Source organism: Larus michahellis, chromosome 1 (assembly GCF_964199755.1).
Source record: "Larus michahellis chromosome 1, bLarMic1.1, whole genome shotgun sequence".
NCBI lineage: Eukaryota > Metazoa > Chordata > Aves > Charadriiformes > Laridae > Larus > Larus michahellis.
This window is the reverse complement of record NC_133896.1, coordinates 209,834,734-209,853,108: the sequence shown is the minus strand read 5'-3', so window position 1 is coordinate 209,853,108 and position 18,375 is coordinate 209,834,734. Positions and strand designations below refer to the sequence as shown.

General features: G+C 39.1%; 1 protein-coding gene across 16 annotated transcripts; it reads right to left on the bottom strand.

Moving 5' to 3' along the window:
• Positions 1-456: 456 nt before the first annotated feature.
• Positions 457-17,638, bottom strand: CCDC82 (coiled-coil domain containing 82). 16 transcript variants are annotated; one of them, XR_012585017.1, is made up of 10 exons: positions 17,525-17,638; positions 16,338-16,890; positions 15,455-15,686; positions 14,196-14,288; positions 12,011-12,135; positions 11,007-11,177; positions 10,339-10,373; positions 4,439-4,624; positions 3,793-3,886; positions 457-1,355 (listed from the first exon to the last, which is right to left on the bottom strand). XR_012585017.1 is itself a non-coding variant. In XM_074571053.1 (9 exons), the coding sequence occupies exons 2-8, from the start codon at positions 16,881-16,883 to the stop codon at positions 3,821-3,823; spliced, it is 1,419 nt and encodes a 472-aa protein (XP_074427154.1). In that variant the 5' UTR covers positions 16,884-16,890; positions 17,525-17,638; the 3' UTR covers positions 462-1,355; positions 3,793-3,820. The 16 variants fall into 16 exon arrangements, 11 of the variants coding, with proteins under 11 accessions (XP_074427154.1, XP_074427111.1, XP_074427122.1 ...); XR_012585015.1 differs by lacking the exon at positions 457-1,355 and adding an exon at positions 8,416-8,495 and having other exon boundaries at positions 3,620-3,886; XM_074571053.1 differs by lacking the exon at positions 10,339-10,373 and having other exon boundaries at positions 462-1,355.
• Between the last annotated feature and the right edge of the window lie 737 nt (positions 17,639-18,375).

The window sequence follows — 18,375 nt, the reverse complement described above, 5'->3', positions numbered from 1 at the left end:
CACAGGCAAAATTAGTAAAGCTATGAAGGCCCTTTCTTCCAAGGAACTCTGAGAGAATACCTTAGTATTCCTGTTCGAAACAGAAAAATAGAAGATCTGGAAAAAAATCCCTGCAGGAACAAGAAAGAAGTAGATTGCTCACACTTTCTAGGTGAGCAAAGAGGAGGTGAGAAACATGATCTGGGATGTGGTAGATATCAAAAAATGAGTAAAATTAATCACTGGAACAATTCACCAATTTTCATTTTCAGCCAAAACATATGTTTTCTTGAAATATTATCAGTAATCAACAAGCCAAAATATTTTTTTAACTTGGTAGCAGATGGTTTAAATGTGGCAAAATGAGAAATTGACCATTCATTCTGATAGCAAAATTTTTAAATAAAATTGTACATTCTTTGAGTTTTCAGAAAATTCGCAAGGTAGCAGAAATGAAGACCAGTCAGGAAGGCTCTGAGAGGGCGTACTCCATTATGTGGTATAAAACCCTTTTATTTCAGAACCGTTTTCCTTTGTAAGAATAAAGTTACACCAACCATAGATGTTATTTTATTCTTCTAGAGAAGCCAACTAAAGTGTACAGAGATTTGGTTAACAGAAAGAAGTGGAGCATCGAGGGGCATTACTTTTACTAAAAGGGATGCATTTGAGATAGATTCCTGAGTACTTTTAAGTTGATGGGTGTGTTCCCACCAATATTCCCAGCAGAACAGGGATGAAGGAAAAAGAAAAGAGTTCCTTCAGCTTTGGTAACAACGGAGATAGGTATACTATATATCAAATCTCAGAATATTTACATATCTATGTTAAAGGAGAAGCCGCTGCCCAAGCTTTCACACACCATCCAAGGAGTCGCACACACCACCCGAGTCTTTAACTGCTCAGACCAAGAGTCCTTTCAACAGCAGGCGACCCCAATGAGACAACGGGTGCTGCTTTCCACTCCTCACACACACACACACTCGGGCACACTCCCTCCTTCCTCAGGCTCGACCCTAGGTTTCCTGCAGCAGAGCCTCAGGTGTCAGATTTTATAAAATTAAGTAATTTAATTGAAAGATACAGCAGCAAGGTGAGTCTGGGCTGGGTGCCTCCGAAAAGGGAGGGACCTTAAACCTTGCTATCTCTACACCTGCCTCTCACACACTGTTCAAGCATCTTTTAGTCCACTGGTGATTTTTGGTCTGGGGTCTTCTAACACTTTCTTGGATTCCCTCTCTGTGTCCAGGCAGGCCACTGACCGCTCCTGTTGATTTGCAGTCTCTGATGACGGTTGGAGCCTCCATATCTTCTGGTTTATGCTTCTCATGCACCTGCGCTTGCTGGCAGAACATGGGGAACTGAGAAGTCCCAGACTTAGGGAAAACATTACCAAAACATCAGTGTGTTATCAACATTTTTCTTATACTGAAAGACTAAACACAGCACTGTACCAGCTGCTAGGAAAATTACTAAGAAAATTAATTCTATCGCGGCCTAAAGGCTTCAGCAAATCTAGCTACTCATGGCAAGTATAGCTAGGCAAACAGCATAAATCACACCATAGTATAACCCTAATTAATTTATTGTAATTAAAACTTACTTATTTAAGCTAAACAACTAATATCACTCAACATCTAACTCACAATTAAGCTGTGGAAATAGTATCTTCAACACAAGTTTACCAGAGAGTAAATATCAATCTGTTTACTGGGATTTTTCATCTTGGCTTGTAAATCTTGTATCTTTATGTGGTACAAGTAAGAACTGCTGGTGTTAGCTCACTCTAATAGCATATAAACCATTGCTGAATTTCAACCCTTTAAAATATAAAAGCAGTTCATTTCTTACAGTGAACTTTGGAAAAAAGGTACTGAATGACAAATATAAGGTACAATTTCTATGGAAAAAATCCAACAGACATTCACCATTAAGTGATACACCTGGCAGCAGTCACCTAGCCGATCAGCAGATCTGTTACCTGTAGAGTGACGTAATGAATGCAGGGGGGAGTTCTTATGGACAAACCCATGAGAAATGAGGTTTCATTAGTTTTGCTTCTGAGAGAACAACTTCTTAAAAGAATCTAGAGTGTTAACAATACCTTCCCTTTTTACCGAGTTGCTCAGCCGCAAAAGACTAATATGTTCATACAGCAGGATGTAGGAACAGTTCCTGATTCAAAACCCTGACCCCTGCATCTTACCTTAGGCTACATCTAATTAATTTTATATACAGCACAAAGTTGGGTTGGAAGAGACCTTTAAAGATCATCCTGGCCAGAGACATCTTCCACTAGACCAGGCTGCTCAAAGCCCCATCCAACCTGGCCTTGAACACTTCCAGGGATGGGGCATCCACAACTTCCCTGAGCAACCTGTTCCAGTGTCTCACCACCCTCACAGTAAAAAAAATCTTCCTCACGTCCATCTAAATCTACACTCTTTCAGTTTAAAACTGTTACCCCTTGTCCTGTCACTACAGGTCTTGGTAAAAAGTCCCTCTCCTTCTTTCTTATAAGCCCCCTTTAAGTACTGGAAGGCCACAATGACGTCTCCCCAGAGCCTTCTCTTCTCCAGGCAGAAAAATCCCAACTCTCTCAGCTGTCCTCATAGGAGAGGTGCTCCAGCCCTCTGATCATTTCTGTGGCCATTCTCTGGCCCCGCTCCAACAGGTCCATGTCTTTCCTGTACTGGGGGCCCCAGGGCTGGACGCAGTACTCCAGGTAGGGTCTCCCCAGAGCAGAGCAGAGCAGAGGGGCAGTCACCTCCCTCGACCTGCTGGCCACGTTTCTTTTGATGCAGCTCAGGATATGGTTGGCTGTCTGGGCTGCGAGTGCACATTGCCGGATCATGGCCAATTTTTCAGAATGGACAATACAGTACTTATCCCTTCTTAATTCCTCAAAAATCTACTCCCCTGGCCCCAAAGAACTCTGATTTGAGCTTCATGCAATTCAAGTAAGCCACGCATCACGATTCTGAGTAACTCCTACTTCCTGTTAAATTGCATTGGAAGAATTCTTGCTTATCTTGCATGGCCGCATTAATCCATTTTCTTAATTCTTTAGCTACTGCAAGTTGCTGCGATTATGTTTGCAATGTAATTTGATGTTTAAGATCTCAGTAAATTGCCTCAGCTGCTTATCAGAGACAGCGCTGTGGGCCCAAGTGTTCATTTAGATGGCTAAGACAGAGTCAGTCTGTATGACGCCTATAATGTGACTCATCGCCTACTCTCTGAAGAGACGAATGACTATTGTGCCGCAAACGTAGTCAGGACTGCAGAATACTTCCTCTGTTGCCTTGCAACAGTCTACACTGATTCCTCAGAGGGGAATTAGATCTTTGCATTTGGGTCCTGTTTATCGTAACTATCATTCCAAATGGTTGGACTTGCTTGCATATAACAAGGAAGGTAAGATGCAAGTCATACGTTCTTGTATAACATAGCCCTACCTTTCCAAATATACCTACTTCAAAAGGTTTAAGCATCTCCTACCTTCCCTACAATGCAGCTCAATATAAGTAGGTGGAATTTTTATTTCACAAGTAAACAGGTATTCAGATGTTATTTTTAAGAATTTTCCTTTTAAGAAGGAAACTTAAAGCGACCGATGCAGCAAGACTGGAAGGACTGATTTGGTAAAACTTTGGGTTATTATTGACACAGATGAGAAAAAAAAGATAGAGCACATTCTGCAACAGTAGCTTAAAGGCATATGGATTTAAGCATAACACAGCCTAAAAAGAATCCTGAAGACCAAGCAGAGATAAAGTGCATGCAGATAGAGCAGGCCATTCAAATTTTTACTTCATCTTTCAAAGAGCTGTATGGCCCCTTAATCCATTTTCTCTTCTTGGAAACTGTCTGCATCATTCATGTAGTCTTCCAGATCATTGTATCTCTGCAAATAAAATAAAACCTATATTATCTATGTTTAATAACTGAATTACATAAAGATTGTTTCTTCTTTTTCAATACATTAACAAGCATGCCAATAACAAGTCAGAAGCAGTGATATCTGAAAGCTTGCTAAATGCAACTCTACTACAAGTTGCCTTAAAATATTTCATAAAGTGTTTCTGAATAAGTCAAAGTACTTCAGCGTAAACAGAAGCGCAAAATATTCTTGCTGTGCCTCACGTATGTGTTTCCAATCTAAGTTACAGCTTGAGTTTGTTGTGTTGCTGTTTTCAAATGAAACAGGAGCCAGCCCACCACAGCCCAGACATCACGCAGCTGTCAAAAAGCTTCACGTCAAAACCTGACACAAACCCTATGTGAATGCAGCAGCGCACCACTGCTTGAGAGACTGGGTCAGCAGAACTGGATAAATGGTTAAGCCGAGTTATATCAAAGAAGCCCAGTAATTCAGAATGGATCAATTAAATCAGACATATTATCTCAACTTACTTTTATCTACTTGGAAAGGATACATCAAATAACTCAGTCATACCTTCTGAATCCACCCATTGTCTTCCAACTGGCTGAAAAGCCGTTCGACTGTGTCTTTGACTGGTTCGTCCTCAACACCATCCAACTCAGTAACAGAGCTGCAATCCACATACAATTTGTACTTGAAGTGCTTCAAATTATGATAAACTCTTGTACGATCTGCACACACCACGCCAACCTTCAAAACCTAGGCCAGAAGTGAACAAATCATTCTCTCTGATAGAAAGAATGGCTAAGTCAGTCTAGTAAGATTTTATCAGCCAGTCTAGGAAGATTTTTTTTGAATAACGAAATAAACAGGATGACGCCACATGCGTAAAATCAGCGCAAACCCACATAGTTTTTACAGCCACAGCAAAACAATTTTTGAGCAAGCAGGCAGCCAGTAAGTCTATGCAATGGCAGTTTATCAGTACTGTTTTCTTGCAAACACAATAATGTTTATAATTGGTAGGGTCTTTCCTATCTCCTGGTGGAACTTTGTTACAATATCACTAACATTTTGGACAACCATCATATCGTGAAAGCAGAGGAAGAGAAATTATTTGATTATTTTTGCTTAATATGTAGTACTTCACAGGGACATGAAATACCAGTTCTAGCATTTCGTAGACTGAATGATATTCAATATTTCTTCAAGAAATACATATAAGTACAAATAGACATATGCCTAGAAACATATATTTAATAAATATATAGACAAATTGGATTTAATAAAAGTAAAATCTGAAAACCGAGGTTTTATACAATGCAAATGTTAATCTGCAGCTGCCTGCGAGGTATAGCAAGGTCGTAATGCTGTAGAAATCAAAGCCTCTGCATCTCCCAGTTGTTACCAGTTTCACTTTTTCCATGTTACCAGTTTTACAATTTCCATGCAGAAAAGACAGAACTGTCTTATTTAAGTTTCATTTAAAGCAGTATTTATAGATAAACAAATGGTAAATATGCACATAAATACATAATGAGAGTATGGATTAGAGTAGATCCATTATCTCATCTATCAGCACTAACATTAAATACAGGCAAGTATTTGCACATATCTTGAACTCAGATTTTATACAAAGATGTTAAGCCATGAAGGTGTTTACCTGAAAATACTGAGTAATATATTGGCAATCCTAAAACTTCACTAAGAGTATGTGAAATTGGAGGTGTGGGGAAGGAGAAGGAGTCAAAGTTCATCTGCATTTAAGGACAACCTGCATTTCACAAGAGTAAGTTTTGTTCCATTTCTACAAGAGAAGTAGTTCAAGTACATACAATGGCAAATGAGAAGAGGAATCTATCCCCTGTAGATGACCCACAGGTGCACAGGTGCACCAATTACTACTCCAACCTATGGAGACAAAGCCTGTCTGGTAAGAAATCCGTATCTGGCTGGTTCTCGGAGGTCAGGTTTTCTACACTTAAAAACAACATAATTAATACATGTTGCTTTGAATACAACAAACTTCAGCTCCTGATACATACAGGAGAAACTGATTTAATTTTACTAAAAAAAAAAAAAAACAAAACAAAGCCCCATCAACTTATCCTTACAGGGCAGCACTGTTTTGGACTGATGTCTTCTCACACCTCTGTAAGTAACATGCAGGTAAATGGCTAAAGGTCAAAGTTCTCTGCATCAGTAATGCAAGCTGTGATTGTATTGCCACTTCAGATTACATGCATATATATCAAAAATCCAACCATGTTATATATTGCAAATTATCCCTTCTGAGCCACAACAGTGATACTCTTTATTGCTGTCATTGGAAATAACCTGAATAATCTTTTAAATTATGAGAAGGTTAAGTTTTAATCAATGCTTAGAACCCGCATTTTCAGGAAGCTTTTCCAAACGCATGACCAAATGTTTGCACCTGTGAGCAGTTCCCCAAAACACCTGACCTACTTGTACAACCTAGCACTAGCAGCATCCACTGACAAAGACAGGAACAGAAAAGCATATTTATATTTATAAAGATTATATAAACTAAAATTATATTTATATGTATAATTTATATATTTTCTTAAATAGATTACTATACTTTCTTAAATATATTAACCAGCAGCTCGACTCATATAAGCAGGTGTAATATCACTGAGGAGACACACTCACTTGAAATAACTTTTTATTCAACCTACAGTAGATGGTTAGTAGCTGAAATTTTAACCAGATTGAGATAAAGCGTTTGTGCTATAGGTGCTTCTGAAGTGCAAGACCCACCAACGAATGGGTAACCTTGATTTATTCAAATTTCCGGAAGTACCATTTCAAATACTGAAAACAATCAAGAACTGAAATGCAGTGTTTCATAGAGCATTTCCTAACTTTTCACATATCCCATGCAATGAGACGCAGTACCTAGAACATTATGTGATGTAAAACTGATAGCCCAGTTCTCCCCTTGCGACAACAGCTAGCAGGATATATTTAGGAAGTTAGTATAAAATGCAGGATGAACACCGGCATGATCATAACAGTACCATACAGCTTCTAGCAGTCAACAGTTAAGACAGCCTGTATCATCCCAACTGTCACGTTCCATAGCGTGGAGGAAGTTTCCCCAAGAACCTGTGTAATCCCTTTTGGGCTCACTTACACTTTTCGCTTCCAAAGTATCTTGTGGCAGTGAATTTCATACTTTATTTATGTGCGAGGTGTAAAGTATTTCTGCACTGGAGAAATGCCAGAGGGCAAATAGCTAAATATCGCATAATGTAATTATGTATTGTGTTTTTAAAGCAAGAAATATTGTCTTAAAATACAATGCTATTTCAGAATATAGCTTTGGAAAGAATCTCAGTACTGTATTCATTCTAATTTTTTCCCCTCACAGTTCTCAGTGACTCCGTCCTAATGCCTAACTTATCTACTCAAGCTGGTTGTGTCAGCCAAAGTTGTGTTAAATCACTTTGTACGGAATGCAGGAGCGTAGCCTGACAATAGCACAACATGTAGTGACTGAATCCATGTCCTCTAAGCATGATTATAAACGGAAGTAGAACACCGAGAGCAGAAAACAGTTTATAATCCAGGTGACACAGAAGCAAAGAAGTGTGGGGGACACTCATACCTTTAAACTATTTAATTTTCCCTGACCATGGAGGAATGAGAATTGGCAGCTACACACAGAACAATCACTGCAAGCCTAAGCAAAACTGGAACAGCTGTTTCTCTTCTCTTTCTACTGGCAAAGCAGAATACTTCAGAGATGAGAGAAAAGGAAAGTTTTATGCAGAAGAGGGTTGGAGGTCTGTTTTTGTTCTCTCCACATCCACTTTTCTAGGGTATTTTCAAATAAAACTTTAGAAAATAGTCCAACTACATGTTTCCATTCAATTTGATCTGCCAGTGCTAAACTGCTTTCTCTTTCAGTCAATTAAGTTCTTGAAGTGCCAGCTGTATGTAGCTCTGTGTGCCGTTTTTTCTTTTTTTCTTCCTTTCTTTTTTCTCAAGTGGCAGAACAAGTTGATCAATGCATTGCCAGCAGAACTTCAAAGACTACTTGAGAACAGCACCTTTAGCAGTCTAAATTACAGGTTACCATAAGAACACGAATGTTGCATTACAAAGGCACTATCAAAAATTACTGAAAAGTGCTCAATAACTCTCTCTCCTGGGTCTGTTCTATGGCCTCTGAGCTACATTGAGCATGCACATGGCAAGCATCTCACCACATGCTGGGGTACGCAGCGTAAAAAAAGCTCTCATTTTCTACTCTTAAGCTGAAGAGGACAAAAATGAACCAGTAAGCTAGTTCAATATTCAGTAGGATACTTCAAGTTTTTTCCAAAGTGAAAAATAGCCAATGTTTTATGTAGGACAACATTTGGATAGCAGTGAGGGAATTGCTACTGTTATTTCCAAAGTTGGAAGTTGAGTAAAGATTAAATATTTGTGCTAGTTCACTTACAATTTCTGGTTAGGTAAGGCACACACTTCCCGTGAAAACCTGAAAATTTTTAAATTAGTGATCTACATTTACAGACCTGTACGTAAGGAAGAATAATGACCGCACAATGGACTGCAGTATCAGTGCTAGTATGATTGCCAAGGACTTACTGTTTTCCTGCAATAAACAAGGGGAAAAGCCTTACTGTAAAAGCCTAGCTCTCTTGATTATCATGCACGCATGAACTTACCAAAACAGAGTATTAACAACTGCTGTTCAGAAAGGTCTGTAAGCTATTTAAGAAAAACCATGGCACAGATATTCCTAGATTCTGCATTACACACAGAGCCCAATATAATGACATAATGATAATCACTGACACCCCTCAAATCTCTAAGATAGAATATTTGCAAAGATCCAAACAATATAGGCTTGAGCTTCAGTAAGGTGTACTTCCAGTTTGATGAGCGCTTCACTTTATTTTTATATAAAAAATCCTATTATACCACATTTCAAAATATATTGTAAATACAACTTGTTCTGACACTTTTTTCTTTTCAGCAAATACTGGAGGAACTTTAGCTGTATTCAAAAATTATTTTACACCCAAAAAGAAAAGCAATATACCTTTTACACCTCCTGAAAGGGAAGAAAGGCAGAACTTGGATATCAGCTTAGTACACAATTGTAGCAATATTTTATTCTTGACAAACCATGTGCTTTGAGCTTATCCTAAGAGGTCATGAATTGCATTACTTAAGGAAGGTCATATGCATACCTAATCATAACAATTACTGGTAGCTGTAAATCTGAAGGGAAGATCCCTAAATATTAGGAACACCCAGGTTCTTAAGATTCAATCTCTTCAAAGTCTCAGCGGTGAAATATAACAAAATTGACTGGTCAAGTCATCTAAAATGACTGCCTAGTGCAGTATCATGTAACAACATGAAAGATGTGTATCATTCCAAAAATATAATTTAATCAAAAAATTTCCTGGTAGAGACAACCAGTGAGAAAAAGATGCAAGACTACCTAAATGGAAGCACTTTCTAGTTTGGACAAGTAGTTCTGATAATGCAGTAATGAGAAAAAGGCTGTAATAAAATCTATTTAAGTAGCTAGGAACAAGCCTTCTCAAAAGGAGATCAGCAATTTCAAGTGACATTGCAACTGATATGTCAAGATACTTTGTCCTGGGTGAATAGCTACATGGGAAATAGCAGATATGAAGAAATCTGAAGAATGAAGCAGTAAATTCTGACTAGCCTGCACTTGGACTGTTAGAATGACAGCGGCACTGTTTCAATGTTCTGACCTACAGCAAAAAAGAACTGTTGGAGTGCACATAGATGCTCCAAATGCTAGAGGCATAGTAGGCACAGAATTAGCAAACCTAGTGACCCAATGCAGAACAAACCTTACTTGCAACAAAATAAAAACCACAATCATTCAACTGAGATGGTTGTCCATTATACAGAATCTCACTTTTACAATGTTTCTGAAAGATAATCAAGGCAAGATTCCTGCTGGGAAAGTCTTAAGGGCATAACAGGCACACACAAAGGTAAAGGGCTTTCATGTGATCTAATTTCAGTGAAAAGACGTTCTGATATTTAGAATATATGTAAGTCTCAGGCAAATGTCATTCTTGATTTAAAGCCTCAGACTCCTGGCATACAGAGATAGGATCTATTCAAGAAAAAAAGTCATAGTATTTCTCAGCTACTTGGTGAAAACCAGGAATGCCAGGCATGTTCAGAACATCACTCAGTCGTCTAATTGTTTTTACCACTGTTTTTCCTTTAAGATATCCATCCACTTTAGGATTTCCAATCTTGTATTAAATGCTCTCTGACAAAACAAAAAGCTACTTTAGAAATAACTGATTGAGTGCTCCTGTTAGAACTTTGGTTAGTATGTGAATCTTCACGTGTGTTGTCAGCCTCTTTGGCACACAGCATCCACACGCACCACAAAGGACAAGCATGCTGAGTAGGATGTGTAGGATGCCATGTACCTAGAGTTTCCTTCTTGCCCTGGATGAGACTCAGACTGTAGAGATTTGAAGCAGAGGAAAAATTAATGCAAATGTCAGTTTTGACTTAAGGGCAAGAGTTATCAATAAATCCTATCATATGTCTTAGAGCCTTTTATCTGTTATATCATGAAGTCCAGCTCATGGTTAGGTACACTTGCTAGCACTTACTGCAGTGCAAGAACATGTGCTGCATCAGGTACTAATATTAAGTGGCAAAAGTCGGGAGGAAACAGCACACCGATCATTGTGATGCAGGCAAAACCAAAGGTCATAAAAAACCCTCAGATTTATTTTCTTGATAAAAGTTAGGTTTATTTGAGGATATTTTTAATTACCTTTTTCCCAACATATAAGAATGGATGGGGGGGAGACCAGAGGGGAATGCCTCTATTTATCCTTTTTAAGTTTCGTTGGAACATCCTTCATAATTCCTACCTAAATCCAAAACCATACTCCTCCAAACTGCAAAATGTTCCTCGTATTTTAAAAATTAATAGGGTTTAGACAGGGAAGTACAATAGCTTAACTCTTGCCTCTTAACATTAAAGACATTAGATGTGTTGCCTGGATTTCTATTCTTTGTATGATTTTTTGTAACACTAAGCAAAGCTTAAAAAAAATTATATAGGGTGCTTGTTTGAAGTTACCTGCTTGTCATCTGGCATGAAGTCATCTGCTTCCAAAGTTCTACTATTATAAAGCTTTCCAGAGAGCAGCACATGAAATTTACAATACCGATTCATTTCACAGGCCTGACAAGATATATTTTCTGGATTTTTCAAGACTATGCGAACATCTGGGTAGCAATCCACACGCTCCTGAAAAACAGATTTCAAATAACATTAAAGAATCTCTGTAAACTGAAAGATGCCTCAAATAGGCTCCCGAGTACTCTGTACTCACACAAAATTAGTACAAGAGAAACAAAAGAGATTAAATTCTGAAGTCTTTCACCATTCAGCTGCAAACACATATCTTCTCAATCATTTTCCAACACTTCACGCAGTTCTTGTTCATTAATTCTTTCTTTCAGCTTCAGACCTAAAGAATGGCTCCTGCATCTTGGCACTTATTTTTCCTCTCATCTCTATTTTTTGGGAGTGCAACTGTATCAGTTGGTCTGCTTCAAATAAATACGCTTTATCTCTCCACTGGTCATGCTACGTTATTACAGTGATTATGAGATGACCAGGCTTATCACACTAATACTATTCTAGTAACTTGCATACAATGACTAGGTTACTGTATATTGACTTCATTTTTTTGAAGTAGAAGGTTCATTATGAATACACTGGTTTACCTTTTTGTGGCAGGAGGAAGAAATTTTGTTATAACATTTAGCAAGAGACAAAAAAAATCTTCAAAAAGTCATCTGCTGAAGTTAGCAGGAGAAGCATTCAGGTAAGTGAGAACAGATTCTGTTCTGTTACCTGAATGTTTATCTGGTTATAAACACATAAAATACTTCTGATATTTATAAGTATCAAAACAAGTTAAACACGGGGAAGAACACTGAGTTTCTATTAAAAAAGTATACATAATTATATTGATTATTGTACCTTTGCTGAGAATTACACTATAAAAAATAAAAATCTATCAGTAATAATATGATTTGGAGCCCACTACACTATTTAAAATAGAAGCTACATACCTTGTATCGATCTTTCCAGCGACTTCTAGAGACTAAGTTCTCAAGACGAGGCTGAATGAAGCGGTCATCCAAATAATGAAGTGAGAGCAACATATCTTTCGCATACTTCTTTTTTCTTGTTCCATCTATTCAGTGAGAGTCATTACTAATTTGCTAGCCAACCTATTTTGCCCAAGTTTCTTCAAATAAAATTCTCAAGGACATTACGCTTCTGCATACTAAGAACTATAATTATTTTAATAAATTATTACTGAATACACTTGCCACCATTATCCATAAAAGTGATCCATGCATCTTTGATAAACTTATACATTTAATTATTTTAAAAGTCTGTATCACAAGAGGCACATGAATAAACTCTACAGTCAAGATTAAAGTGAAAAGCTGTCATCCCAAATGCAGACCCATTCACTCGATGCCATTTAAAAGAATGGAAAAGGAAGAAAAAAAAAAGTCTTGCTTTTTGTCTAGTTTATCTAAGTTGTTCATAATGTGTAAGGAAGGAGGTTGCAATCCATGAAAACAAACTGCTGAGCTGCTTCACAGCAGAAATTTTGGCAACTCTCGTCTTCATTTATAAAAAACACACAGAAACTGACCTTTAAACTTCAGCAGCACAGTCAGATGCCTTGAGTTAGGCAGCGTAAGTACTTCCAAACACTTACTCAAGCAAAAGAAACAAATAAGTATGAAGAGGAGTAAAACTACCACTATCACACAACTGTCTCCCAAATATGCACTGGACTCCAGGAATTAAACGGGACTTTCATAGGTGCAGGCCAATTCATATTGTCCCAAGCTTCAGCATTTACAGACACACAAATTAATTCAGCTACCTTCCCTAGTCTTTTAGCAATGCTGTTATCAAAGAAACAGAACCGAGAAGGACCACTGGCTAGCTAGCTTTCTATATAAAAAGAGATAATTGACATTATAGCCACCATAATTACAATTGTTTTTCCATATACACTTTACACACATGCACACTTTCAGTAAGTCAGCTATACCAAAGGCTTGAAGAGGCTGTGCCAGACCATATAAAATCTCTCACAATCAAAAGCAAGTCTGAACTCTAATATTAAAATAGCTGCTCTTGATTCAAACTAATTAACAGATTCACTTCCGTTAACTCAGAAAAATCCATTCCGTGTTATAAAAATATATCTTTGTAATGCTAGGCTATGTTCATACTAAATAATGTTCTTCAGAAAGTTAGAATACAACCGCCAACGCACCCTCATAGCTGATCTACTTCCAGCACCTTGGCAGTAAGTTGTTAGTTTTGTAAAGCACATATAATTTGAAATAGAAGGAAGCTATTACAACATAAATCTGGCAAAGTTTACTTATTACTTTTCATAAGCTTGTTTTCACTTGGTAAAACAAATCAAAACCAACACCTGAAAGAACTAGCAGTGGTAGATGAAAGACATTTTTAGCTCCAAGAATACAAAGCCTTTATTCCAAACTCTGTGGTGTACTTCGCTTTCTCCATTCCCTCTGAGCTCCTGACAACTCCAAAACTTCCTCTCTTTGGCACTTTGCTGACTCCTTCCACAACCTGACACTGACAGTCCTCTCACTAACCCTGTCTTTACAGTGCTTCTGAAATGACACGTGAGGTTGTCATTCAGCCCAACTAGGACAAACGCCAAAATAATTTCCTCAGCAAGAACAAGACGAGAAGTACTGACTGCAGCTGAAATGTATTTGTTTTATGTGAAAGCACAAATGTTAAAAGAAAAAAAGGAAAAAAATAATCAGATATAATCTCCATAACTAAAATTGTTTATTATCTATCAAATTCCTACAAAAAAGATATGGAGCACATGACATTTTGACAAATAAGCTGACCTTGTAATGTTTTCATTGAGAAATCTACTTTGAAATTAATTTCGCTTTCATGCTGGAACTGTTACTACTGATAAGTGACACAGAAACACTTCCCTACATCTCAGAATGCCTTCTAGGCTTAAAAGAACGAAGTCTACATATTCTTCCAAAATTACTCTATCCTTTTCAGTTAGATTTTTTTTCCTCCCAAAGTTACAGAGCAGCAAAACTAAGAACAGATCTCAGGACTCACAATCCTATACTCTAAATCAGGAGACACATCTTTCCCTAGATTAAACGTCTTTGTATAACTTTGAATGCACTATGGTATTATTTAATGCAATTTACTTACCATATAATGAGCTCAGAAAAGTGTCATCAATTGCATTTATGAGGAAAGCCTTTACTATTCTTTTGAAGTGTACATAATGATCACAGCGAGATACTGGGAAGAAAGCAATATAACCAGAATTTACCAAAAAAAAAAAAAAAAAGAGAAAAAAAAAAAGATGTAAGCAATGTTAAAAGTCCTTTAAGAAGAATTCTTTTTTTTCCCATTATTGTAAATTTCGAATTTTAAAGTAATTTAAATATGCATTTAAAAATAAGTTCAATGTACAACATTGAAACACACCCTTGAGACCTTGCCTTTAAGTATTGCTTCTCATGCCAATGATCTTAATGAATTTTAGCATCCTAAAGTCACACATCCTTTCATCAAGAAAATCCCATACCACAGTAAGAGCTACAAACATTAAAAGAAGAAAATAATACTTTTTCCATGAATAACAGGAAATAATGCAAACCAGAGCAAGCCAGCCTTACGTGGTTTTTTTTTGTTGTTTTTCTTTTTTCTAACTTTCTTTCAAATTCTGCTCAGGTCTTTACTGGGGAAAAAATACCACAAATGCTTTGACCATCTACACTAGCACTGACTGTCCAATTAATACATACCTGTGTCTGAACAACAAAATACATAAGAAGATAACTAGCATAAACTTCTGTTTTAAATCTCTCTGCTCCATCCAGATACCAATTTTCATAAAAGATCAACTTGGCACGTTTTTTCACTCTGTGCAGTGTGGCCAAAATTGACCAACGAATTCGGAATTTTCTACAGACCTGTGCTCCCAAGTCCCACTGCCATGGAATAAAAATACATTAAAAAAAAATAAAATCCCAAGACCCAAAAACCCCCAAACTCACAGCAAGAATTTTACATCACTCTCCAGAACAGAACTTGGCCAGATTTAACATAGCTGCTCTTAGCATTTATCACAAGATGGAGCATGATGCTGTTAGGTCTCCAGAGGAACAACTGCACCACAGGTAGCACAGTTCATCCTAAATCAGAACAACTTAAAAAAATCTGTGCAATGGGGTTTCCCTTCCTTCCCCTCAAATTATACGCTCCCTTTAGTAAGATACTGAAAGACTGTAAAAGCTCACTGTGTAAATCACATACTTCCACAATAATTTGAAGCCATTTAGGAATATGCTTTTAAACTATCATATCCTATTATGGAGTATTTGTACTTACAATCCATTAATATTGATTACAGCACTACAAGCAAGTTATACATATAGAATCATCACTAATTTTGATCTTACAGTTTGGGATGTAGTATGCCAGCAACTCGCTATTTGATATATTTAGTTTCTTCTGTTGTGACTGGTTTTTACTCTTTATGTGCTCTGTGTCGTCTTCGTCTTTGTCGTCATCGTCATCGTCCTCTACTATAAAATCTTTCATGCTGTCACTGTCAGTTTCACTAACTTCTGTTGGTGTGACGGGGAAGTGACAGAGTGGTTCCTCTTCTGTGTCTGATTCACCATTAGAATCCTAATTAAATTTAAAAAAGTATTTAAAACAGAAGCATTTTCAGTATTTGTATTGATGACATACTACATATACTGGATAAGATTTTTGACCTTCTAATAACACCCCTTGTTCAATTAACAAGAAATAATATGTTTTCAAAAATTGTAATTCTGTACTAGATGACAATTACTTTCAACTTTAAATCAGCCATCTCTGAAGAGAGTACCACTCTTCAGTCTATTTGTAGGAATTAAGCTAACGTGAGATCTCTAAGTAGCTTCAGCAGGTATTTTGCTTCTTGATAAAAATAATTTGAGAGTCCTCTCATGCATTTCTTCTTTACAGAAAAAAAGGAATGATGAAGAAGTTTTTCCTTTCTGACTACATAGAGAAGATAGATACCTGTATTCTAAGCTGCTTAGTCATCAGAATGCCAGAAAGAGCAAATGAAAGGAAATTCTAAAGTTCTCAGTGATTAATATTAAACTCAAGATAAAGGTTTTCAGCAGTCAATATTGTTATCTAGGTAATGTGACAACAGCTAAAATGCGACAGAACTATTGTCATGAATAAATCCAACAAAAAAAATCCCCCTGATTTATATGTATTAGTCTTCACCTTTCCCTATATTCAGTATTTTCTGCAACTGAATTTCAAAGATAAAATCCAGACCTCACAATTTTCACTGCTGCAGGATCTCCGAGTTGCTCTTTGTTTCGCAAGTTCTTTCAATTTTGCAAACACCTTCTGTTTCCTATTAGTAGAAACACTTCCTGTAGGGCAGGTTTTATCAGGCTGCTGTTCTTCGGAACTCTCATCTTCATCCATTATACAGTGGCGCTTAGCAAAAACTTTTCTAACAACTATATCACTGTCCTCACTTTCATCATCACTGTCATACAAGACAGAAGTGTTCAACCTTTTACGCTTCCCAGGCACGATGCACTCTTCCTCACCATCTTCTGTTCCTTCCCCATCGTGGCTTTTCTCTACCTGATCTGAAAGGCTGTTCTCAACAGTTTCATCTTCTTCCTCTACTTCATCTTCTGATGCAGTAGGGTCTCCCTCCTCAGAGGTACAGGAGGATTCGTCATCGCTGTCAAGTACTATGAGCTCCCTTTTAGTGCGTCTCCAATCAACTCGAGATTTGGATGACAGTTCTGTTCCTGCTGTCTTATTTCTTGTTTCATATCTTCTGACAACTGCTTTTATCTCCATTGTAAGGCTGTGACAATGCATCAAAATATAAACCAGTAAAACAAAGCACTTACTATATTATGCCATTAAAAAAAAATAATACAAGGGCATGCATATTTTATCACATATGCTTATGACTTAACAATTATTAAGAGACACACGCAGAAATCAGCACCAAACAAAACTAAGCATGCACAATAACTTCTGAAGCGGATATACCTTACTCGAAAACTGTAGAAAAACAGAACTGCCCACACTCGGCATGAAAGAACAGGAAAAATCAGCTCTGAAGTGCAGCTACACATCCCATCACCCCCTCCAACACTGGGAGCCTACAGCTGAGGCAGCGAGCCTCGCTGCTCCTGAGGAGCAGCGCACATCGCTCCTTCAGGATGAGCATCAGCAGCAGGCCGCCTTGAGGAGCGGCCCGGCACCCACCGCCGCTGCCCTCAGCGGGGGAGGGACCACCCCACCGAGGCTGCCGGGCCTACCCCCGCCTGCCCGCCCTGCAGACGGACCCCAGGCGGCCGAGCGCCCTGAGAGGAGCCTCCCGGGCCAGCAGAGCTCATCCCACCTGTCCGCCCTGCGGCCATGGCACAGACAGACCCCTCCACCTCCCCCCGCCCCTCAGCAGCGCGCGGCAGCCTTACTGCGACCGTTACCGTTAACGTTCCCGCCGCCCGCCGCCGCAGCCGCTGAGGGGAGACGACCGCCCCCCTGCGGCGCCCCGCGCGCCGCGATTGGCCGCCGCCCCTGTCACTCAGCTGCCGCCATGTTTACGGAAGTGCTGGCAGGACGCGGCCGGGGGGAAAGGGAGGTGTGTCATGTGATGTGGGTTGACGCGCAGGGCTAGAGAGCGGGAGGTAGTGGGTTCGAGTCCTGCTGCCGGCACGGGGCAGCGCGCCGCGCCGCGTTGCGTTCTCCTCCCTCCCGGTGCTTCATCCGGCAGCTCTCTAGCAGCGTTACGAGTGAGGTGGCTTAGTTGAGCGTTTTTGTTCATCCTAGATGTATTCCTGAGGAAAATAAGTGTGGGCTTGTGAGGAATGGCACCTCCCTAAAGGGGCTGGCAGTGGCCACCGGTCCCTGAGAAGCAGCCAGGCCTGCGGCCTGCCACACAACAGCAGCTTCCTCACAGCCACCAGCACTCTTCCTCTCTGCTGCCTTGGGAACAAACCCGCTAAATTTACTGTGTTGAACCACCAAACGATGGGGGATGTGAAAGCAGGTTGTGGCAGCTGTAACTACCGGAGTGTTTTGGGGGTGCCAGGCTGGAGCAGAAATCCCAGCAGTATCCATGCTTGGGGAAGCCTCTGCCAGCCCACCTGCCCTCTATGGGCCTTTTAGATGGCAGCAACGCTTTCTTTGGGTTTTGTAAATCACGTTCTGGGTACGGTGCCTGCAGCTGCTCGTTGGGCCTCTCAGGCAGAAGCAGGAGCGCACCGAGGGCTCTGTTTCTCTGCCATCCATGGTATATCCATGTGGTAAATCAGAGGCGGGGTGACGCAGAGAAGTC